Raw genomic sequence first — 26139 nt, forward strand, 5'->3', positions numbered from 1 at the left:
AAAATTCCTCACCCCGTACTTTAAACCCATTTTCCAACAATTTTTACATTTTGACCCCAAAAATTATGCTGCTTTTCGTGGTTAATTGATTCTGGCCTTTAGTGTTCTTTTTGTTCTGCATTTTTTTTTTTAAACACCAGCAACAAAATGCCTTTTTTGCACTTATAATTTTTTGTGGTGTAGCTGACGGGGAGATGACTACACAGTAAGTACAGTAATGTACACTGCCTTCCACAAACACTTTGGTAGAAAGATTATGATTTAAATTGAATTATAAAATACTGCAGATTTTTTTGATATCAAGAAACAAATGCCTTTTTGCACTTAATATTTTTTGGTGTGCAGCTGATGGGGAGATGACCACACCCATACTTGCTGACATTGGAGTTTTCCTCCCCCGGAGAAGCCCGGGGAGGAGAATCAGGTGGGAGGTGTTGGGGACGGGGCTGGATGGGTTGCATCATTAATCCCCGTGAACAAGGCATATTTAAATAAGTTATGGGCCAAAATGATGCGATTTTCATAGAATCCCGTCATTAGGTCATGCCCCCTACTCGTGGACCCGCCGGTCCACAAGCAAATTCTCCTTATTCTGCCCACTTCACTAGGAAGTGGGCAGAATGTGGGAGAAGTGCCTACCCTTCCGGGGGTGCGGGGGGTTACCCGAAAAATTGTGAGCCTCCTGCGACTTCCGGGAGGGTAGGCATGTATACCACACCTATAAGTATAGTAATATATGCTGCCTTTGACAAACACACATTCTAGTACAAAGAATATGATTCAAATTGAATTTTAAAATACTTTTTTGGTACTTGTGTACTTTACGGACTCTTTGCAGAGAGAACCCAATGAATGTTTTAAATGGTACTTGTGTACTTTACGTACACAAATACCGAAAGTAGTTCCCACGTAAAGAAGAAAGCTGTCCCCTCGCTGGCTCTCTGCGCTCACCACGCTCCGGGCTCGGGTCGCTACGCTCGCCACACGGTTAAATTCCCCCTCTATGCCAACTTGGATGGTAGGGATTGACGCTGGACACTGGGAATGACGCTGGACAGTGGCTGATGACGTCAGGGTCCTCTCCGTGATGGGGATTTAGACATTACCATGATTGATAATAATAATAATGAGTGTAGGACACTTGGGTTCTCTCTGCAATGAGTCCGTAAAGTACACAAGTACCACATTTTTCTTTTTATACCAGAAGTTTTTACACTTATTATTTTTTGGTGTACAGTTGACTAGGAGACAACCACACTCCTAAGTACAGTAATAAACATTGCCTGTCACAAACACATACTCGAGTATAAAGAATTTGGTTCAAAATTAAGTTATAAAATACAGCTGAAATATTTTGACCCCAGCAAAAAAAATGCCTTGTTAGCACTTAGACTCTTTTGAGGAGCAATTGACAGGGAGACAACCACACTCATAAGTACAGTAATATACACTGCCTCTTACAAACACACAGGTCAGTACAAAGATTATGATTTAAATTGAATTAAAACATTTTGCAAATATTTTTTGACACATGAAAAAACTTTTTTTTTAGCAATTAATATTATTTTATAACAGGAAAAGAGGTCTTTGGGAAACAGTTCACTCAGACAGTATATTTTTTTGGACAAATAATCTTGTAATCGTAATGTCTCTGTCCTCATATACAAGGAACAACATAACTACAGTATATATAATGTACAATAGCCTGTTTGCACTGAATTGCAGGAGCTACTAGTGTCTGAAAAACAAACACACAGTAGCCTGTTTGCGGTCAGCTTGTTAGCTAGTGCGTTGACAAACACACATATAGGTCCTGATTCAGCGTGGATCGCAGTTGCTAATACACATGCAATCTGCCGATTGCTGTGGTCTGCGCATGCGTATGCATCGCAGTGTGCGTGTGCAAATTAGCTATTGCATTCGTAGAGGCTATGCAGACTCCTTGCAGAGTGATTGACAGGAAGCACCATTTGTGGTGACGGGGGTGGTCGGGGAAACGCAGGCGTGCCAGGGCATTCGCACGCCGTTCCAGGGGTGTGCATAAATTAGCCACTGCTATTCCATATGCAGCGTGAGCTGCCATAGCGTTTTTGATTGTTAGCAATTTCTGAGTAAGGTCAGGGCTTGTCCAAGTGTGTGTGAGGCTGTGATGGTACTCGATTGTACCGATGGTTTTGCTAATCTGCTAAACATTACGGAAGTGCGTAAGGTAATGTGGGCGTCCTTATGTTGTGCTGAGTTTGCATTGTGATTGCAATGGATTAGCTTGCTATCCCTGATGAACTGCGTGTGTACGCAATATTGCGATTCGTAGTGAATCAGGCCTATAGTCATTTGCACAGTGACAAAGATGCATGAAGTCACCATTCCCAGGCACCTACTCCACCTACTTACTAAAACTCTGTGTTAATGGCATACTTATGGCATCTGAATTACCTTTTTTAAACAACTATAGTCCATAGCCACTTCCTACACTCTCTTGTGTGAAATGGGATCTGAACACGATGGAGGGACTGTTATATGCACTCCAAACTACAAGAGGTCTGACATTTCCAGTAAAATTATGCTTCTTTAGGGTCCATAGGGGGTCCACAGGGATACCACTGGGTAATGTGGTTGAAGTGATCCAGACACCAAAAAGTTTAGCTTTCAGCTCCCAGGATGCCTCAGGTCCTTCTCCACATATACCCCACCCCTGGCCAAAGGCATTCAGTTTTCCGTTTGGTGTTGCAGGATTCAGATGCACCTTTATAACAGGAGGAGCTGCTCATGCATCCAGCTGAGGTTTTCCAGCATCTGGGTTGCTCCTCCTACCCTCCTCAGTTTATGAGAAACTCAGCGAGCACTATCAGTGCTCTGCTGAAGCTGCTGGTCTTAGGAGGTTTTGGGTCTAGTCTCCCTATATACCCCTCCCCAGAGCTCAAAATCCTACCAAGCCTTGTGTTTTGAGTAGTTGATTCAGTGCTGATTGCAAGTATATTGTATATGCAGTGTGTGACTTTTGCTAGCTCTGCTGTAATGGTATACTGCCTTTATTTTCCTTGCTGTCTGTTATATCTATCACTGCTATTTCTCCTCAACCCTTTGCTACAGGTGTTTGGGAATTTTTTTTTCTTTCTCTATTGTACTTCACATTGATACTTGTGAAGGCAGTCACATTTACACTTATTTACTATGTCAAAAGATAAGGGTAAACAGGAGGTCTACCAGCCCCTGTACAGGAGCCATCTTGGGTATCCTCCTTGTCTCAGGTTATGACACAGCTAGTGAACCGTTTGGCTGCTCCCACACTGCCTCCCATAATGGTATATCCACAGCAGTTCCAACCTGCTATATTTGCCCGCCCTACACATCCTTCCTGGATGGATGTTTATGCCCACCCAAATCAGAATACAGCTCAGTCAGCTGCTGTGTTTCAACAAATGTTCCAGGCAAACAGACCGGTAGCCATTAAAGCGTCTAAGCGGACGATATCATTTTGTCAGTCTGCCCAGCATGTAGATTCAGATGCATCATCTGAGGAGTCAGATGATTCGCTGGGTTCTTCTCCAGGGTCTATCTCAGCAGAGGAGGACCATCCTTCTACAGTGGATGTCCCATCTTTGGTGAGGACGATCAAATCAATCCTAAATATAGAGGATGATGAGTCCTAAGGCTCCAGTGCTTAAACACCAGAGGGTGTTAAAAGCTGATTTTCATAAGTCTGAGCAGCTCACTGAACTTATGGGAGAAGCATGGAGTACTCCGGATAAACGGTTTCATGTTATAAAAAGGTAAGCATCTTTGTATCCTTTCCCACCTATTGAATGTACTAAGTGGGAAACTGCAGCCTCAGTCTCCAAGGCTGTTGAAGAATGGACGGGTTCATTGGAAGATACTGTACCAAAAAGAACAGCTGACATATAAATCCCACATACGGGAAGCGGCCTCCTATTTGGGAGAAGCTGCAATAGATGCTGGACTCCTGGCATCTAAAGCATCGGCAGCTTCGGTTGTCGCTCTAGAATCCCTGCCTTTTTATGTAAACATACTTTTTGGAGCAGAATTGGATAAGATAGTGACTACTCTGGCAGCCTCAAGATCTGCAGGTCTGCCATCAACAGCTACATCAAAGCCTAGGCAATCCTATGCCTCAATCAGGTCATGTGGGTAATTCACCCATACATATCTTCTACATAGAATTGGTTCCTCATATTAATAAATAGCAGGACCAGAAGACAGGATGCTTTGCCTTGAAAAAGCATATCAGTGAAACGTCAGTTATCTGGCTACAATGTGTCATGTTTGATTCACAGTGCAGACTATGTTGCAAATTAGTAACAATTAGACTGTTACCATTATGTATCCAGTACTAGTACTGACATAGAGCAACAATGTCAATATCAATCCAGTAATCTTGAGACTTGCTGTGTTTAGATGAAGAGTTTATATTAAGTACTCAAGCATTACTAAAAACCCAAATTATTAGGGATATAGCATATACAGAGTAAACAAGTGAGTCCCTCTGTGGTTTAATCTCATATGTGTATCAACATAAAATCCTTCTTGAAAATAATAAATTATGTACTTTTTATATCATCTGTCAATTGATAATTAGTGCATGCAGCACCATTTGCTTATCAATATTCAATACGAGACCTATGAGATTGTATTGGATATTTGATACAGTGACAGAGGTTGAAATACATATAGTACTATGGGTATGCAGTCGGGAAGCCGGCGGACGTAATCCCGACAGCCATCTTCCCAACTGCTTAATCCCGGCGAGGGTTAAATGACAGGCATCTAAATCTAGACGCCTGTCATTTTACTGATGCCGGGAGACAGGCGCCCAGCATCCCGATCGAAGGGACGCCAGGCGTCGAGTGCAGATAGCCACGAGGGGGGAGAGGGTTAGGTTTAGGGTTCCCGTTGGGGATTTAGGGTTAGGTACCCCCCCGGGAGGTTAGGTTTAGGCTAGGGGGAGGGAGGGTTAGGCACCCCCAGGGGGGACTTAGGGTTAGGCACCCCCCCTGGGGACTTAGGTTTAGGCTAGGGGAAGGGGGGGTTAGGTTTAGACACTGGGGGGAGGTTAGGATTAGGCACCCCTAAGGGAGGGTTAGGGGGTAAAAATAGGTTAGTCAATACTTACCTTAGGATGATCTGTATTTCCTCCTCTGCCGGGATGCCGCTGTCGGGATTCCAACCGAGGGGCATGGGTCCGGCGGTAAATCATACCGATTCTGGTACTATGATACTGAAATATTAATCCCACAGAAGATATAATAACCTAACATTGGTAGTGCATGACCCAATATATACCACTCATATTATGTGATATTTGTTGAATTATGACCAATCGGGAGCACTAACTGTGGTGAATTATTTATACAGTCGAATTTATGGACAGTGCATTTCAGAATTTATAAATACATTAGACACCTTAACATCAGATAGTTTATTAATTTATTTTTATTTATTATTTTTTGTTTGAGCACCAACACACATTTTTTTCACATCATAAGAAATTCAATTTTTAGCTATATATTTCACTGATCTCCAACCTGAACCTAGTGATAAGGTTCTGGTTTATTAATGGAATAAATTAATAAAAGTTATATTTTAGTTGTTTATTAGTGCGCCTGTCAGATACAACCACTTTTCCTCTCTTTCTTTGCATCAAACAACAGACGCCTGGGTCCGAGAAGTGGTCTCTCAGGAGTATGCCTTCACCTTTTCGGAAGCATCCTCCCCAGAGGTTTTTTGTACAACTCTCCCATCAGATTCTATCAAGGCCTTGGCCCTCCAGAAGGCCATATACTCCCTGCTGTGTGCAAGGGTGATAATCCCAGTTCCTGTGGTTTAACAAGGAAGGAGTTCCAGTCTGTTTTAAATCTGAAAACCCTATCAGTGTACCCAAGCTCCGAATGGAGACTCTTTCGTCAAATATTCTGTCATTGAAGCCTAGGGATTTTATGGCTTCCCTGGACATTCAGGAAGCTTATCTGCATGTGTCTATTATGCTATCTTGCCAACAATTTCTACAGTTTGCTGTCCTGCAACAACATTACCAATTTTAGGCACTGCCCTTTGTTAACTATTTTTTTTTAGGTCCATAGGGTTCACAGGGCACCAACCCTGATGTACCTAGCTGTATTGGGTAATTCTTCTTTCGGTCACGGTTTCCCTCATCTTCAGTTTCAGTGTTTTTGGTGTACATTGTACTTTCTTCTTTTTCCTTCTCCTGCCTTGGGCTTGTTTACAAAAAACTGAATGCCTGTGGCCAGGGGCGGGGTATATGTTGAGGAGGACCTAAGGCATCCTAGGAGCTGAAAGCTTAACCTTTTGGTGCCTGGATCACTCCAATCACATTTCCCCATGGTATCCCTGTGGACCCTATGGATCGTGAAGAAAAGTTAACAAAAGTTTACCATTTTTGCCTCATTTTGAGATACCAGCTTGACGGGAGGGCCCGAGCCAGGACTCAGTTCCTTGAAAACCCCAAGTTTGGGTATTTTCAGATTTCCGATGAGAAGGGGATTAACAGCGCTCTAGATCTCTTATTTATAATAACCCTAGCGGCTCCACTTAAAAAGAGGTATCCCACCTCTACATAAACATAAATTATAAGCACATTGGTGGTGCGCTCTGGGTTATTAATAGAATGGTGTCAAATATAATAACAATTCCTTAGTGGTAATCTGTAGGCAGGGTGTTCTTTATATGATTTCAATATCTCAAAAAAGTAATGTCTTTAAATGTGTCCACAATGTCCAATGAATTCTTGTGGGGCTTCAAACATAAGGGTCTTTGAGAAATGTCTATATAGATCTGTGGGTTGGATGTTCTTTATATAATGCCTTCCTTAATTCTGTAGGATGGGTGTTCGGTACTAAACGTAACCTCTTCTCTCTCCTCTCTCTCCACCAAATGTGAAGTCAGTTCCTGCTGGTATCCCTCATCCCGGTGCTCAGAAGAAGTTTTGATGGAGAGTGGGGTAATGGGTATGTAAGGAGACTATGTACTCCAGTGCAATGAATGGCTTTTATTTATATTAAAAATGAAGACTCACAGGAGTCTATAAAAGCAAAAAAAATTTGGACAGGCAGTATAAGTCCCAAATTCTGCACTATTGCATGTGATATAATCAAGTTCGTTTGTAGGAAAAAGGGGCGTGGACCAACGCGTTTCATCCAGTTAAAATGGACTTTTTCAAGGTGCCTACCTTTCTCTGTGTCCCTCTTAAATATGTTCTGTGGATCATCTGTGCTAGCTGCCGCTGTTCGCGCCCACCGCACTTCCGGGTTTGGGATCGCATCATCGTCAGCTCCAGTAACCGAGTTATGGACACTAGAGTGTTTTCTACAGTCTTTGGTTTGTGCATTGCACTTGCGCGGACTTCGGCGGCCATTTTGCTGAGGACATGAATCTAACAGCTAGTGGATAAGGTATTGCGGCGGCCATTTTCTTGGTGGAGAGCATATGTAATGCTGGGGTTATGGCCAGGAAAGTGTCTCCTCATAGTGTGCGGCCATTTTATCAGTTATACATATAAAAAAACATTCTGCTTCTCTAGTTAATTATAATGTTCATATAACTATATGGATCCAATATTATTACATTATAGACCTCTTGGATGATATTCTATTACTTGATCATGACTTATATCTTAGCCCTTTCTGATGTCTACCATATGTATCCATATGCCATGCTATGATTAAATGGTCTAAAACAAAATAAATAAAATAAATTAATTAAATTAAAATAAAATAAAAAATAAAAATATATATAACGATTATTTAGTGATGTTTCTTATTAAAGCTTGGCTGATGTCTCAGTGTCAGTCATATATTTCAGGGATTTACTTTCAGGTAAAGTCATGAAAACTCTTACCATGTTGCCTTACGTCAATAATTGCACACATTGTCATCAATATAGACATTATGTGCACTGTATGATCCAAATGGGATTTATGGATCTATATTTAGTCCTTCTGGGATCAGAGTCTGTAAGTTGAATATCCATTTGCTCTCTATTTTGTCAATCCTTTCATTGTGATCCCCTCCCCTCCAATATGGCATAACATTTTCAGATTTACGTTAACCCGAACCACTCATCTTTAGTTTATAGGAGATATTGAACTGTCTGGTAGTTGGAATATACTGTACTAATGATAATGTATAAAGGAGTATACATACTGTATAACTGCTATAATAGTTATGACTGTGCTGGTGCTTGAACATTTTATAACATCAATAGCAGCAATAAGCTCAATAATATCTGCAATGTGACACAAATTCACTGAATAGAAAATATATATAATTTTCTCATTGGTTAGTCCACCAATTGCTCTGCTACACACATATAATAAATAACTTGTGATGCATTGAAGTAAAGTACACACTATTTTATTCACTTCTTTCCTTGTGTCTTCACTTATCTATGTTTTTTATTTTGCTGATTTTAAATGTTGAAATTTGTTGTGCTGCGCATGTTCGGTAGTTGAACACATGCATATACAGGTGGTTCTGAGTCGTTAGCATCTCTCAGTTACAACTAGAGATGTGCGCCGATCTCCGTGTTTTGGTTTTGGATCTGGATTCTTCATCGTGTTTTGGTTTTTGCAAAATCACCCTCACATGCTTTGGATCTATAATTAAGGGAAAAAAAAAAAACTAACATTATGTAATTTTGACCTGTTTGCAGTCAATCCACACACGAGTTTGGTTTTGAGGTTCGAGTCGGAACTGTGGAAAGATCCGAACCGGGACTCTGTTTGACTTGGTACCATAGTGCTATAGCTTTGCCTAGACAAAGCTGCTATCTGCGAAACGCGCGTCGGCATGCCACGCTGCCGCCGGCTATAGCACTATTATATGCAAAACGTCAGCAATACCAGAAAAATTAATATATGTGTAACCGGGCTTGTAGGGACTGGTTGTTGTGGGAGAAGTGTGTGACGCCGTACTGTGACTGTAACAGACGAGCAATATCGTTATTAATAAACCCACCACGTGTATATGTATGAGATTTGGGACATGAGTTAGTGCATGACAGCACAAACCAAACTAGCCTCATTAAAATTGTACAGCAACATAGATAAGGAGCCAAATTACATTATATGAGGGCTCATTTTGCTTAAGATTAACAAGTGCACATTTGTACTGTGAGGAAGCTCATGATTGAAGTATACTTAAAAATGTGTCTTTATTGCAATATGTTGCAGTCTTGTTGCAAATAGGTACCAAATATAAACAGCTTATGGATACTGATAGTGAAAACAAGACATGATACACAATATACATGTGGTAATAATTGAGGTTACTCCTTAGCAATATAAGATCAGGATTACCTCTCAATACTTATAAAATATTCCCTGGGTAAAACGATATTAATATTAATCACACTTAACTCCCATCATATAACCATCCTCCGAGTGTAACAATTTGTAAACTTTACGGAGTAACAACATAGATATTATCTCTTTATATTTCAATACGTTAAACCATATAGGCCTTAGGTAATACCAGTACGTTGAATTTACCGGCAGCAGGTGGCTTTTTAAATCACTTTATATCATTCTACATATGTACACACTCTTTACTTATCTTTTTTTATTGTAATTATATTTCGCCCCCCAAACTTTGGACTTAGCTACTATATTTTAAGTATATTGAAATAAAAGTTATATTTTATTATTGCTCCAGAGAATTAAATACAGGATATCCTGACCCCTGAAGTGCACCAGATAAAAATCTTGTCTTTTTTCTTCTGTCAGTTCTCATGTGATAATTATGGTTTGAACTTGCTGCGAGTTTAAACTAGAGATGTGTGCCGACCCTCGTGATTGGGTTTTGGATCTGGATCTCCCCTGGTTTTGGATCTGGATTGGTTTTGCCAAAACCTCACCTCCATGTTTTGTTTTTCGGTTTTGGATCTGGAATTTTTTCTTAAAAAATCATAGAAAAAGCTAAAATCACATAAAATGGGCCTGTTTTTGTTCCTACAGTATTATTAACCTCAATAACATTTATTTCCACTCGTTTCCAGTCAATTTTGACCACCTCACAGCTCACAATATTGATTTTTTTCATATAGTTAACGGCCAAAAGGTTGCATCCAGCTAACTGGCTCAAAACTGAGTGATAAATAGAATTGAGGACTGTGCAAAGATGATGGTCGGTGTACCCCTTGAGGATTGAAGAATTGACAGTTGGTGCAGCCACTGGCTGAAGTAAGAAGAGTTGATACTTGATAATTGGTGCAACTACTGACTGAAGAATTGATAATTGGTGCAGCCACTGGAAGAAGAAAGAAGAGTTGATAATTGGTGCAGCCACTGGAAGAAGAACGAAGAGTTGATAATTGGTGCAGCCACTGGCTGAAGAATTGATAGTTGAGAGTTAATTGTTGATGCAGCCTACAGGCTGAGTAGTACTAGTGGAATGCAGAGCTATCATTAGGAAGGAACCAGTCCTTCAACAGCCTTGAGGGCTTGAACTCTTGGCAAGTTGCGGTCCTTACAGCCTTGAGGGCTGGTGAGGAGTGATGATAGGTGGCCTTTGGGCCGTGAAGCAGGATGTGGCCTTTAGGCCGTGTAGCAGCCTTGAGGGCTGAGAACCCTTGGCTGAATGTCACTGTTGTGCGACTTGTGCCGCCGGGTTGACACAACAAGAAGCAGTTGGTTCAGACTTTTCTTTAAAAAAAATGAAAGGGGCATGCAGGAGATGCTGTCTGTGGCCATGAGAATTTCTGGACATTCATAATGTCAGACAGCAATGCCCCAAACAGCACATAATGGAAAGGAAATGGTGCAAGATGGAATTGTCTTTGGGCCCTCCAACCCACCCTTATGTTGTGTATATGAAACAGGACATTCACAGTTAACAAACCACTCACTTCAGTGACAGGGACTGCCACTTGTGGCTGAAATGATTGGTTTATTTAAACCCCCCACAAAACAAGCAGCCAATGCGCAGTCGACATTGGTGGCAATGATCCCATACACAAACTGGCTTTACAATACATTAGATGTTGTCATCGTCATCCCCATCAGTGTGTGCTCTTCACACAATATTAATTTGTCCCCGCTGGAATCCATCATTACAGACGCTTCTGTATTTTTTGGACGTAAGTGCTGGGTAAGTGTTCTTCGTGGAATTTGTATTTCATTTTTGTGAACATCATCTTTTCCACATTTTGGGGAAGTAACCTACTACGACGATCACTGACAAGGTTCTCGGCTGCGCTGAAAACTCTTTCAGAGTACATTCTGGTGGGTGGGCAACTTAAGTACAGCAAAGCCAGTTTGCATAAGGGACTCCAAATTGCCTTTTTTTCTGCCAGTAGTGAAACAGACTGTCTGACATGCCTATTTGGATGCTGTCCCTAAAATAGTCATCCACCATTCTCTGAATGGTGACCATATCAGACAAAGTCACGGTAGACATGTCACTCATTGTAGGCAGTTCTTTCAGACCCAACCAGATGTCATTAGGTTTTGCTGACTGATCTGCATCACTACCAGCAGTTGGTCTCTTAGGAAAATTTAGTTTTTTCCTGGCAGCTGTAGCTTGAGCTGACAATTCTTTCACCACCTGCTCTTTGCATCTTTTCAGATTTATGTCTGTCGGAAAGAAAGATACAAGGTATGACTTAAACCTAGGATCAAGTATGGTCGCCAAAATATAGTGATCTGATTTCAAGAGATTGACGACCCTTGAATCCTGTCGAAGCAAATGAAGGGCTTGATCTACAAGTCCGACATACTTCGCAGAATCACTCCATTTCAGCTCCTCCTTCAGTTTCTCCAGCTTCTTTTGCAAAAGTCTGATTAAGGCAATCACCTGATTCCAGCTGGCAGTGTCTGAACTAATTTCACATGTGGCAAGTTCAAAGGGTTTGAGAACCTTGCACAACACGGAAAGTATTCTCCACTGCGCTTGACTAAGGTGCATTCCCTCTCCCTATGTCATAGGCCGCAGTGTAGTCTTGGATGGCCTTTTTCTTCTCCATCCGCTGAAGCGTATAGAAGGTGGAATTCCACCTAGTTACTATCTCTTGCTTCAGCTGATGGCAGGGCAAATTCAATAGTTCTTGCTGGTGCTGCAATCTTCGACACAGTTGCTGAATGTCGAAAATGTCCTGAAATCTTCTGGGCCACCGAGAGCATCTCCTGCACGCCCCAGTCATTTTTCAAAAAATGTTGCACCACCAAATTCATTGTGTTATCAAAACATGGGATGTGTTCGAAGTTGCCCAGATATAATGCTCACACAATATTGCTGGCATTGTCAGAAATCACAAATCCTGAGGAGAGTCCAAGTGGGGTAAGCCATTTTGCAATGATTTCCCTGAGTTTTTCTAAGAGGTTCTCAGCACTATGCCTCTTACTGAAACCATTGATACACAGCGTAGCCTGCCTCTGAATGAGCTGGCATTTGATAGATGCTGCTGTTTGCACTGTTGGAGGCAATACACCTACCCATTGTGCTGTCACAGTCATGTAATCTTTAGTTTGCCCTGTCCCACTTGTCCACATATCTGTGGTTAATTGGATAGTGGGCACAACGGCATTTTGGAGGACATTAATAAGGTTTTTTTTAATGTCCTTGTACAGATTGGGAATTGCTAGAAGTGGAATCTAGAAGGGACAAGGTAGTGGGGAAAAAGGACCTCCATTAACTATCTAAAATCCACTGCATTAATGGCGTATAGCGGACGCACATCTAATACCAGCATAGCTGTTATGGCGTCAGTAATCCACTGTGCAACTGGGTGTTTGCTGTCATACTTGTTTGCCAATGCAAAGGATTGTTTGATAGTCAATTGTTTGGTTGAACTTGAACTACTAAAAGTAGTCTTCTTCCTGGTCCCCTTCTGGGATGAAGATCCAGTCATAGCAACAGCAGCAGCAGGCGTAACACTCAAGGATCATTATGAGGAACAATGGATAGGAGAGGACTCAGGAGCTTATTCAGACCCGGTCGTTAGCTCTATGAGCTCGCAACCGGGTTGATGTTGCTCCAGTGTGCATACGCATGATGGAGCCGGCTCTGTCGTGTGCATGCGCTAGACCCGGCTAATGACGGGTGATCCGTCGTTAGGGGTCTCGTTGCAGACGGGGCGAGCTGTCGATGTTGAGTGACAGCTCGCTCTGTTTGCTGGGCGGGCCGGGGGCGTGCCTGGCCAAATGGAGGCGTTCCTGTTGGAACGCTTGCTGTTTGGGGGCGGCCCCACTGACATCATCAGTGATGTCAGTGGGGAGCTTCCTGCTCAAACAGAGCAGGAAGCTCCCTGGGGCTTAAGGTTGACGAGACCCTACCTTAGGGTCTCGTCATAAGCCCCGATGGTTGCGATGGTCTTGACCATCGCGACCATCACCCTTAGTGGTCGTTAGAGCTGTGGGTGTTAACCCACAGTCTAATGACCGACATGGAGGCAGCAGTTCAGGATGCAAGTGGCCGCGCTGTTTCAGAACGACCGCTTGCATCCTATGACGCCTCTGAATGAGGCCCTCAGTCCTTATGATATTGGATGCAGGACTACTTCCGATCACAAATGAGGATGTTGATGATGATGCAGGTGTTGGTGGTGGAGATTGCAGGCGCTTGGATCCAGATAGAAGGGAGCAGCTAGGGGACACTGGACTGATTGTTGTTCACTTTTTTGTCCACAAAGTTTCTGTACTCTTTCCAATTTGATGAATGCACTGCAAGTGACATAACAGGGAGGAGGTTCCAAGATGGTTAAGGTCCTTACCTCTACTCAATGTTACATGGCAATGGTTACAAATGGCTTGGCAAAGGTTGTCCGGATTTGGGAGGAAATGATTCCACACAAGGCAACAGTGGGATTTTCCCCACCACGGGCAACAGTTGTTGCCTGATTTAAAGTCTTTAAACAAACATCCTCGCCATCAACATCATCATCATCATCTTCATCATCCTTGTTGTTATCGCCAACTACATAAATATCCTCCTCATCCTCCTCGTGCAATTCCACAGAAGCATCCACGATTTCTATGTCAGCATGTTGACTTGTGCTGCTCATCCCCACATTTGCAGAGGGCACACAAATGGTGGAAGGAGGATCCAAAAGGTCAGGCTCACACATGGCAACTGCGGACACACTTGGACTCTCCTCGGGCATTTGTGATTTTTCGGAGCACACAGTTGGTTGCGGTGTCTTACTCGTCTTAACAATTTAAATTTTTTTGGTATCTCTCCTACAAGCAGAGGGGCTTAAATCATGACTAGAACCACCAGTCATAAATAATAAAGGCCAAGGCCTTATCCTTTCCTTGCCACTTCGTGTAGTGAATGGCATATTGCCAATTTTTTGTTTCTCTAAAGCTGACTTAGCTTTAGATTTTTTTCTTCTTTAACAAGGTAAAAGTTTTTTTTTTTTTATCCTGACTTTTTGGCCTGACTTAAGCCCTGGTACATCAGCCTTCATAAATGACATTGATGGCCTTGCATCGTCATCATGACTGCTGTTGGCAGCTGCAACACTGATATGTGGATCCTGCTCTCCTGTCATGTGACTGTCCTCCGTACTCACTGCGATCTTACAGCAGTGTCACCAAGCAATTATAGCACAGCTAAGTTGCAGCAATCGCACACAACCGACCACACACACAAAAAAAATTGTTTTTATTTGAACACTGGTGATGTGACAGGCTAACACGCACACACAAAAAAATTTATTTTATTTTTTTCACACTGGGGGTGAAGAGCACCCCTGAACGAGGCAGCAGCCCCTTGATAATTGAGACACAGGCAGCACAGCACCCTTGCACACCTACGTTGCTGATAAGTATGGCTAACAGGCGCGTAAACACACAGAAATAAAAAACTACTTTATTTTTTTCACACTGGGGGTTAATGGCACCGCTGATGGACAGAGCACCCCCTGGACAACACAGCAGCACAGCCAGCCCTATACACAACAGCCAGCCCCTATGGAGTGCACAGGACAACAGCCAGCCAGACCCAGTATATAACTATATATGGATATTACAGACAACAGCCAGCCCCTATGGAGTGGACAGGACAACAGCAAGCTAGCCCCAGTATATGGACAACAGCCAGCCCCGCCCCCTATGGAAATAAGCAGCCAGCCCCTCATACAACAGTAACCTAGCCAGCCCCTATGCACAGTAGAACAGCACAGCTCCCTCAGCACAGCTCCCCAGCTCCCTCTCGCTTCAATCTCCACAGCTGGAATGAAAAATGGCGGTGAGTGCTGGACCTTTCATACAATCCAAAACCCGCAAGAATTTGACAGCTGGATGATGACTTTTTGCCTCATTTTCAGATCCGAGTCAGGCGGGAAAACCCTAGCCAACTCGGATCTGACTCTGATCCCCTAAGTTCGGGTGGGTTCGAATCTCTGAAATCTGAACCACTCACATTGCATTCATCATGCCTCCTGCCCTAAACTATCACTTCCAAAAAACTGCTGTTTCTATGAAGCAGTTTTTCGGAAGTGGAAGACTTTTCGCCTAGTTTTCACTGCCTGCCTTCAAGCTGTGCAGTGAAAACAGGCTGCAGACGTCACTGCCCCCCCTGTGGGTGTACGACCCGGCCCCCTTCCTCCTCGCATGTACAATCTGGCCCCCCTCCCCCCCATGGATGTACAATCCGCCCCCCCTCCTGGTGCCCGAACTCCCCCCGCGCAGGTGTACAGCCCCCCTACTTCCTGCTGCCTGTCTTCTTTCGGTGAGTCCGGGCCACATGTCTGCAGTGGCTTGGCAGTGCAGAGAGCAGACACAGCAGGGAGAGATCTGCAGAGATCCCTCTGCTGTGGCTGCCAAGTAAATCTTCACAGGCTGCCGTGTACACAGCAGCCTGCTGTGAAGGTTATCGGGGACTGAACGCCATCTGAAAGTGGTGTCCGGTAACACCATCAGGTGCCAAAAAAAATGCTTTTTCGGAACTTGATGAATAACGCTGACACTTATTTTGTACAAAAATATATGAAAATTTTAATTTTCACATGCTTTTGTGAAAAATAAGTGATGATGAATAGGCCCTTTAGTGGCATAACTCAAAAAATATATTTGTGGAATATCTTCCGAACACACCTGTTTTCTTCGAGTACCCACATATATTAAGGGGTATGTAGTTAAAATACCGACGCCCGGGGCACTGTCTGTTGAAATCCCGGCGTCGTAACCCCGACCCGGGATTTAACATAGGCGGCTAAATCCTATCGCCAGCCCACAGACCGACGCCTGAGTCCCAACAGATAGCATCCCGATTGAAGGTAAGCTGGGGTGCCCTTAGCTGTTAGCTATGGGGGGGTGGAGGATTAGCATTAGGCACCACGGGGATTAGGCTTTGGGGGGGAGGTTAGGGTTGGAAGGGTTAGGTTTAGGCACCAAGGGGGTAGGGTTAAGGCACTAACAGGGAGGGTGCGGGGTTGGGAGGGTTAGGGTGCAAGAAAGGAGGTTAGGGGGAGAAGGTTAACATTCCCGACCCCTGTCGGGATTCCTAGCATCAGGATGCAGCTGTCGGCATTTTGACAGCAGGCTTCCCGACTGCCGAGATTTCTTACCCAACCCATATTAAGGATCTCCTGGTTATGTGAAGGAGGATCCACAGCAGCTCTCTCAAATCTGACATGGTCATTACATTTCTGACAGCAACAGCAGCCCTTATAGGTTTCTATCTGGGCTGCTTAATTGTCAGATTTACTTTTGCTCCAGTATGCTCAAATGGATTCCTCCACGGAGCTGCCTGCTTGCACATGTACCAATGGACACCTGCACATGCGTAGTACCACACCTGAGGTCCAAAGCAGGAAGTAAAGTGATCACATGTGATCACTTTACTTCTTACTGATTGCCAGGGTGGTATCTTGGCGCCCCTGTCTCGGCGAGTCAGAAATAGTTATTATGAACTTCTTTACGCTACTGGGGTCATTACACTGTGTTTTTCCTCCTATTTATGAGGTTACTTCTAACATGAGAAGCATTAAAGCAGGGCACTACAAGATAAAGAACCATCCCAGTTGATTAATTCATTTATTGTCATTGACTAGTGCAAGGATATATTTTTTTAAATATTTTCTACGTTATATCATTGTTGAGTGGGAAGCAGTTGGGAAGCCGACGGACGATATCCCGACCGCCGGCTTCCCGACTGTCTAATCCTGGCAAGGTACTAATGACAGGCAACGCATGTCATTAGACCTACGCCGGGAGCCCGGCATACCGATCGAAGATAAGCCAGGTGTGGACAGCCGCGGGGGGAGGGTTAGGTTAGGGGCTCCCAGGGAGGACTTAGGGTTAGGTTTGGGGAAGGTGGGGTTAGGGTTAGGCACCCCCGGGGGAGGTTAGGGTTATGCACCCCCCAGGAGACTTATGGTTAGGCTACAGGGAAGGGGGGTTGGGTTAGGTTTAGGCACATATAGGAGTATTAGGGTTAGGCAGGGTAATGGTTAGGGGGGGAATTAGGTTAGTGATACTTACTAAAAAGAACGATCAGGATTTTTACCTCTACCGGGCTGCCACTGCAATTCCAATGGAATCGGTATGGAATCCCGGCTGCCGCATGGCTGGCAGTTCGATTCCCGGCAGAGGCAGCCCGACAGATCAGCAGAGCCCGGCAGCGGAAGCCCGACAGCGCTGGAATCCTGTTTGTCCCTAAGGTAAGTATAACCTAACCCCCTAACCCTCCATAGGGGTACCCCCCCCAAGTGCCTACCCCTAATCCCCCCTCTAGGTGCCCAACCGTAACCCCCCCTTCCCTGCTGCCTGAACTTAAGTCCCCCCGGGGGTGCCGAACCCCCCTTCCCCTAGCCTGACCCTAACCCTCCTAGGGGGGGTGCCTAACCCTAAGTCCCCCCCGGGTGCCCTCAACCTAACCACCACCCCCCCACGGCTGTTCGCTCACGGTGCCCGGCATCCCTTTGATCGGGATGCCGGGCGCCGGTCTCCCGGTGTTGGGTAAATGACAGGCGTCTAGATATAGACGCCAGTCATTTATCCCACGCCGGGATAAAGCAGCCGGGAAGCCGGCTGTCGGTATTAAGGCAGCCGGTTTCCCGACTGCATACCCTCCCCAACAGCTCACACAGCTCCCCCTCACCGCTCACACTGCATTGCCCCCAGTCATTTGTTTTGTGTTGTTTTGAAGAGGAAGAAAGAGTGGTTAAACTGGTGAGGGAGGGAGGGAGGGAGGGAGGGAGGGAGGGAGGGAGTGTGAGTGAGTGAGTGAGTGAGTGAGTATGGGGGGAGGGAATAGAGGGAGAGTGTAATATGTTTGCTTTTTAGTAATGCTGTTTGTGTTTCTAACACATCTAAGACTACTGTATTTGAAGGCACATGTAGAGATGGACTTGTTTCTTGTTTTCCTCCTACATAACTAACAAAACTCATAACATTTATCAGATAATTAATACATTTGGCTGTGGAGCATTTCATTTACTGTATATGCCCTGGATCTAGGTCAACTGGGCATGAGTGGTTGAGGGTTTTTCTTTAATTGCATATTAGGTTACATTTATATTTTAATATTTGTGTGCAAATTACTGATTGTGTAAATCTATTGCTAAATTAAAATGATGCTACTTTCTTTTAACTTCAAGGTCAAATGTCAGGCTGGCGATTCCAAATGACTTTCAGGAGCTCAATGTATCTCTCTGTAACAGTAAGTATAAAATTTGATAACCCTGAGATAATTAGCTTAAGCACATTTTAAGGAGTGCTTAATTTCTTGATATTATGACATCATCAAGATCCAAGATTTTATGGCTTAGCATCATCACTTTGCTTTGGAATGATTCATGGGCTGATATGAGATCATTGTGTTTGGCGACCAGGTCGACACAGCAGGGAGTGTGCGGGGTGTGTGGTTCAGCAAAGGGGGCAGTGTGTGGCTCATGGTGACATGATTGCATCATTGTGGCCCCGTCCCATGCTTTACAATGCAGAGATTACCAGCATTGTAAAGCGGGTGGCGGGTCTACTATGATGTAATTCAGTGGGAATTGTGTCATTGGCTTCCCGACCACCCACCTTACTTGACGGGAGGAAACTGCAGCCTCCAGGAGACTTGACTGCTCTTCCAGGTGGCCAGGGAACATCACCCAAGGTTCTGAAGCCTCCCGGCCATTCCGGGAGAGTATGCAAATATGTAGTCCTGTTATAAGTTTGAAAGATTGAGATTCTTATACCTGTAAATCAATCGGAAATGTCTCAGGGGTCTATTTACTAAGTAGTGTTAGGAGACAGAGTGAAAAGTGATAAGTCTGTGATAAGGTGCCAGCCAATCATCTCCCAACTGTCATTTTTCAAACACAGCCTGTGAGATGGTAGTTGGGAGCTGATTGGCTGGCACCTTATCACAGACATCACTTTTCACTCTGTCTCCTAACACTGCTTAGTAAATAGACCCCTTAGTCACTAGGTGGCAGCAAATCTTTACTGAATAAATTGTATATTATAAACTGATTAGACTATTAAAGGGTTTGTCTCAACAAATAATTCATAATTCAGAGTTATGCTGGAGTTAAATAAAAGTAAAACAGAAGGATGACATTCTACAAGAATGCACTAATACTGAAGAACTACACTGTGTGCCAAAAGTCATGTTACAAATGCCTAGTATAGCGTAGGACCCCATCTAGCCCAATGAAGTGCAGCAACACGATGTGGCATTGATTCCACAAGTGGACAGAAAACCTCTGGGGAGATGTTGACCCATGCCATCTGTATAGCTTCCCACATTCTCCCTAATATTTGTAGCTGCAGGATCTTGGTGTGTGACTGGACCTCTCCACCAAGTCCCTTAAATGCTTGACTGGGTTCATGTCAGGAGAATGTGGTGCCCACACTATTCATTGGATTTCTCCAGAATGCTCTTCAAACCAGTTCTGAACAACTTGGGTGTGATGACACAGTGCATTATCCTGCTGGTATGTTCCATCGTTGTGTGGGGTATGAAGTCCATGAAGGGCTGCAATTAGTCATTAAACAATGCAACATAGCTGTTATCGGTCAATGACGTGTTCAGGTGGACCAGCGGACCCAAAGTAAAATGAAGATTTGTTGCAGGTGCATGATAGTATACCTGGGGATGTGTTTGTTTTATATAAAAAAACGTTCTTTGTTTTGTAAAATTGGTAAGATTTGAGATAAATGTTATATTGAGAAATCAAGCTAAGATAAAGTGCAGGTTATAAAAACAGATACGCAATGAAACAAGCAGATCCAACCCATGCCACACCATTATGGAACTACCACCAGCCTGCACGGTGCCATGTTGACAACTGGGGTCCATGGCCTCATAGGGTCTGCGCTACACCTGAACCCTAACAACTGAAACCGTAATGCATTGGATCATGCCACATTGCCAGTCCTCCAGAGTCCAATTAGCAATGTCACAAGCCCAGGTGAGGAGCTGAGTCTGATATCATGCTCCATCCAAACTCCGATAATTCACATGACCTTGCCATGAGCAGCCTAGCCGGTGTTTAAACTGTCTCACGATATGTCATATTACAACTGATGCAGGTCTGGGCATTTCAGAGACTTCACAGTATGGTAATGCCACATACCATTACCTTAACATTCTGCTATATCATGGCTTTTGGCACTCAGTGTACATTTAACTCACTTCAATGAGTTCAGTTTCTCTTAATTTCAATAACCTGCTTTATGCACAACCTGGACACTTTTTACTGAACTCTTTGCTTGAACTCTCCAATGCTTTTGGCACCATAAACAATCCTCTCCTCCTGCAAATCCTTCTCTCCCTTGGTCTGTGTGACATTTCCCTCTCCTGACTGTCATCCTACCTCTCTGACAACTCTTTCTCTATCTCAATCCACTTCTCCCCTTTTTCCACTAGTCGGTGTCCACCAATGCTCTGGTTCTTGGACATATTCTATTTTATTCTCCCATTATACTTCCTCTTTAGGTGAGCTTGAGAGAGAGAGGGGGAGAGAGAAAGGAAGGGGGGAGGAGAGAGAGAGAAAAATGGAGGGGGGAGGAGGGAGAGAGAGATAAGGAACGAGGGGAGGAGAGAGAGAGAGAGAGAGAGCGCACTCACCTTTCACCCAGTTCTTGTGCCTGTATGGAAGGGGATCTATCTCTTTCCTGTGCCGGGAGACGCTGTCTATGTCAGGTTGTCTGTGCCGGGGCCGGACACTACAGTGTGACGTCAGGCCCCCGGCATCTGCAGTCTAGGAGAAAAAGGTAAGGGGAGGGGAAAACGGGAGGAGACGAGAGGGGAGGAGGAGGGTTGTATCACCTCCTCCTTCATTGCTATGGCCCCCTGCACTGCGCCACGTACTGTATGAGTCAGTTTGGCTCAATACAATTCGGACTGTCTGTGGGCCCCTCAAGGGGCCCTAGAACCTCAGGGCCCAGTAAGGCTGTGCCCCTAGTCCCCCCCTGTCGCCGGGCCTGCCTAGTGATACTCAGATCTAACTCACCTCCCCTAAACTCTCTTCCTCTCTCCTCACTCATGTATCTACTGTAACTGATTCTACTCTATATCCTTGTCTAACATGTCTAAAGCTGGGTACACACTGGCTGATATATTTTAGATGATCAATTGATCGACCAATATATCTGGTGCCCGTCAGCCAGTGTGTACCAGCGATATGTCTGTGAACGACGTCATTCACAGACATATCGCACAGCCGACGGACAGATATAGCTGTCCATCGGCAAGTGTGTATGGTCGATCAGGCGATCCAGAGGTGGCAGCCAAGGGGATGGGGCCGACACGCCCCCACCCCACACCCCCAGCCAAGGGGACCTGCGGCTACCTGGAAGATGATGGCCGTTCTGTTTGTATGAATGACCATCTACAGATATATCTGCAGATAACTCGATTTGCAGATGCAGCGGGTAAAATAAGTACTGAACACATCAACATTTATCTCAGTAAATATATTTGTAATGGGGCTATTGTAATGACATTTTCACCAAATGTTAGCAACAACCCATGCAATCCACACATGCAAAGAAATCAAATCATAGACGTCCATAAATTAAGTTATGTGTAATAGCGTGAAATGACACATGGAAAAACACGCTTACTGAAAATTTATTTAATACTTCGTACAAAAGCCTTTGTTTGTATTGACAGCTTCAAGATGTCAAAGGGGGCGTGCAGTCACTCACCATCGACAGCAGCCCCCTTTGGTGCAAGACCCGGAGCGAGCGGGTCTGAATCAGGCCCTCTATTCTCTAGATTTTCAATTGTTTTCAAGTCAGGTGATTGCCTGGACCATTCTAGCAGCTTTATTTTCTTTCTCTGAAAACAATTGAGAAGTTCCTTGGCTATGTGTTTGAGATCATAGTCTTGCTGAAATGTCCACCTCCGTTTCATCTTCAGCATCCTGGTAGATAGCAGCAGATTTTTATCAAGAATGTCTATATTTACATTCATCCTTCCTTCAATTATATGAAGTATGTCAGTACTGTATGCTGAAAAACAGCCCTACACCTTGATGTTCCCACCTCCAAACTTCACTGTTGGTATGGTGTTTTTGGGGTGATGTGCAGTGCCATTTCTCCTCCAAACATGGTGTGTATAATGGCATCCAAAGAATTACATTTTTAATTAAATTAAATATTCTCCCAGTATTTCACAGGCTTGTCCAAATGTTGTGCAGCAAACTTTAAACGAGCTTCAACATGCATTTTCTTCAGCAATGGAGTCTTGCGTGGTGAGCTTGCACACAAGCCATGGTGGTTGAGTGCATTACTTATTGTTTTCTTTTAAACAATTGTACCTGCTAATTCCAGGTCTTTCTAAAGCTCTCCACAAGTGGTCTTTGGCTCTTGGACAACTGCTCGGATAATTCTTTTCACTTCTCTGTTCGAAATCTTGCGAGGAGCGCCTGGACGTGGCCGGTTTATGGTGAAATTATGTTCTTTCCAGTTCCTACAGTGCTCACTGGAACATTCAGAAGTTTAGAAATCCTTCTGTAACCAATGCCATCAGTATGTTTTGCAACAATAAGGTTGCAAAGGTCTTGAGAGAGCTCTTTTCTTTTACCCATCATGAGATGTTTCTTGTGTGACACCTTAGTAATGAGACACCTTTTTATAGGCCATCAGTTGGGACTGAACCATCTTATAGTAATTTGCACTGACAAGGGGCAGGATTGCTTTCTAATTACTGATAGATTTCAGCTGGTGTCTTGGCTTGCCATGCCTTTTTGCACCTCCCTTTCTTCATGTGTTCAATACTTTTTCCCTGTGTCATTTCACATTATTGCACATAACTTAATTGATGGACATCTATGGTTTGATTTCTTTGCATGTGTGGATTGCATGGGTTGTTGCTGATATTTGGTGAAAATGTCATTACAATAGCCCCATTACAAATATATTTATGGAGATAAATGTTGATGTGTTCAATATTTATTTTACCTGCTGTATATCTCTGCAGTGTGTACCCAGCAAAAGACTGAGTTATTCATCTTCCCACCCTCCCAGTTCCCCTCACCACCCTCCATCGATGGCTTCACCATCATTTCTGCCCTACAAGCTTATTGTCTTGGATTTATCTTTGACTCCATCCTCTCTTTCAAACCACACATTGAAGCCCTGTTTCAAAATATCTCCAAAAGCAGACTCTTTCTAACCTTAAAAGAAACGAAGGCACTCCCCTCTGTGTCACCCCAGTCTGTCTGTAGATTGTAAACTATCATGAGCAGGTTCTGTAATGTTTTATACTATGGGCCTGATTGGAGATGTAAGCTATTGCAAAAGCAACTGCATACTCTCACGGATCGCAGTTGCTAAAACATGCACATGCCTTCCAAAGCATGGCCAGGCATAGGGACACCCACAGCTGCCTTCTCATATCTGTCTGATAATGTACAACAGTGTAACAATCGGTAACATCGACGTACATTGGGCAGCCATGATACATATGTGGCATGTCTGACCAGCCGCAAACACAGCAGCTCTCCTGATACGCAGAGAGCTCTCATTCTACACAGGAGATCGCAATGTCTAATTTATGCACAGATTTCGGATCCGAGTTAGGAGTGAAAACTTTAACCGGACTTGGATCCGACTCGGATTTGCAATGTTCGGTTGGGTCCGGTTCTCTGAGAACCCGACCCGCTCATCTCTAGTATTTACTGTAAGTATTTTTAAATTTGTTGGCTTATCACGTGACTAAATACTTATTGTGCAATCCCATTAGCTGCAGAATTCACGGGTGCAAATTCTCCATAGAATTTTTTTAGCAAATTAGTTTTCACCACTTCCTGACCAGGTGAAAAGTTGGAGAAGATTCAGGTTTTAAGGTAAATTTGTCAGTTCAGAACCACAGGGACACCCTCCTTAATGACTAATTAGGCAAAAATAATATTTTAATTACCTTAATTTGGCCAATAATTATGTCATTTTTTGGGGTGAAAGTGTGAAGTGCAGGAAAATGGGTTAATTGATGTGGGATAGGTATATGGGGCTGTTGTATGAATGGAATATATGTTTTTAAGATTGCAGGTGGGTGTTTAGAGGCATATTTTGAAGATTTTTAGTGGCTGTAAGTGACACAAATATATACTTATAGGGATTTGTATGCACCCAGGGGCGTATCTATAATGGGTGCAGGGTGTGCGGGGAACACAGGCCCCTGGGTCCAGGGGGGCCCCGCACCGCACACCCTGCACCCATAATATTACTTACCTCTCTGGAGTCCCACGTCGGCGCGGGGTCCGGCACTGTAAAACGACCGTGGTGTCCAAAATGGCTGCTGCGGCCATTTTCCCAGTGACCTGTGCATACACTATAGACTCTGGGCACACTCCCAGATATTCCTCCCTCTTTTTTTTAAAGATCTCAACAAGTTTGTTCATTATTTTGTGTGGGGTAACAAAAGATGGAGATTTAAACACTGTACCCTCGACTGGTATAAACACCAAGATAGTCTTCAGCTCCCTGACTTATTTCACTAGCACCACTTGGTCCTTCGTAGCCATATAGTTGAATGCATGGAAGGTACAGACTTCACACAATGGGGGTGATTCAATTCAGCGCAATGTGAAGAGCACTGGGAAGGAGTTTACGGAGCTATTAGATTGTCCCCATCGCGCCGTGCATGTAGTCGGGTGATGCCGGTTGCTGTACGTTGAGCTGGGTATTAAGTCACGTTAACCGGAATTCTCCGACTCAGGAGGGTGCGAGCAGAAATCCCCTATTCGGACTTAACAGCGCAGTCAATCCCAGCACTATTCACATTGCGCTGAATTGAATCTCCCCCAATGGGTCACTATTGTAAACAGTTTTTTACCTATTCTTATCAAAGTAGCTCCTTGGGTGGCCACTTTATCACCCCTCATCCACCTGACAATCTCCCCCATGCTATCATGTTGGAAATTATATTGTCTTTGCCTTCATCAATAAATTCCCTCTTTTACAACGTTGACTTTTCACTTGGCCTCCACCCTCACTCATTCCCACATTGGCGCACATCAAGCCCACTTTGTCTTGGTCAGCTGGTAGAAAATGATGCATTGTCTTCATTCCTCACTCTTCAGGTGAGGTGAAACCTGGAGAATGGAGAGCTTTGGCACTACTTACAAATGAAACATTTCATATAGAAACATCTTCACTCTCCAGAGCCCTCACCCCCTGTGAATCTCTATGCTCTGATCCTGTATTGCCTCGACACATGCTTTCTGATATTTATAAATTGCTGGCTGAAGTATGATTTTGCTCTCTCCCCACTTTTACCACAGTCTGACAGAGGGAATTGGGACTCACCATCTCTGAAAAATCTTTTTATATACCCAAGTCACCTCACACAGCATTTCAGAAGTCGAAACACATTTAAATTTAAATTTCTTACAAGATGGTATAGGTGCCCAAATGTTCTTTGTAAAATGTTCCAAGGTCTCCTCAATTAATGTTGGTGTTGCGCCAGTATACCAGGGTCTCGGATTACCTTAACATTCATGAGTTCTGGATTACATTTATTCAGATCACTAAGGTTGCAGTTGCGGTGGGTACACCATCTGACCCTGGCTCCTGACTGCCTAACCTTACAGACCATCCCATTTTGAGATATAAGAAATCCCTGCTCAAACATTTTATGAATGCAGCGAACGCTGTAATCCCAGTTTACTGGAAGGTCATAATATCTATGTCTTCAAATAATAGATATGTATATGGGTATG

The 26139-nt window shown here is 43.9% G+C and overlaps 1 protein-coding gene across 2 annotated transcripts in view; it reads left to right on the plus strand.

The window, feature by feature from the left end:
* Window positions 1-26139, plus strand: part of LOC148508927 (NXPE family member 2-like) — a 144978-nt gene that overhangs the window by 107836 nt on the left and 11003 nt on the right. For both annotated transcript variants that reach the window (XM_088443815.1, XM_088443816.1), the window contains one exon: window positions 18574-18635. In XM_088443815.1, coding sequence (XP_088299941.1) covers window positions 18574-18635 — 62 coding nt within the window. The remainder of the gene's footprint in view (window positions 1-18573; window positions 18636-26139) is intronic.

The sequence above is a fragment of the Taudactylus pleione genome, unplaced genomic scaffold (assembly GCF_031769625.1).
Source record: "Taudactylus pleione unplaced genomic scaffold, aTauple2 ptg000334l, whole genome shotgun sequence".
NCBI lineage: Eukaryota > Metazoa > Chordata > Amphibia > Anura > Myobatrachidae > Taudactylus > Taudactylus pleione.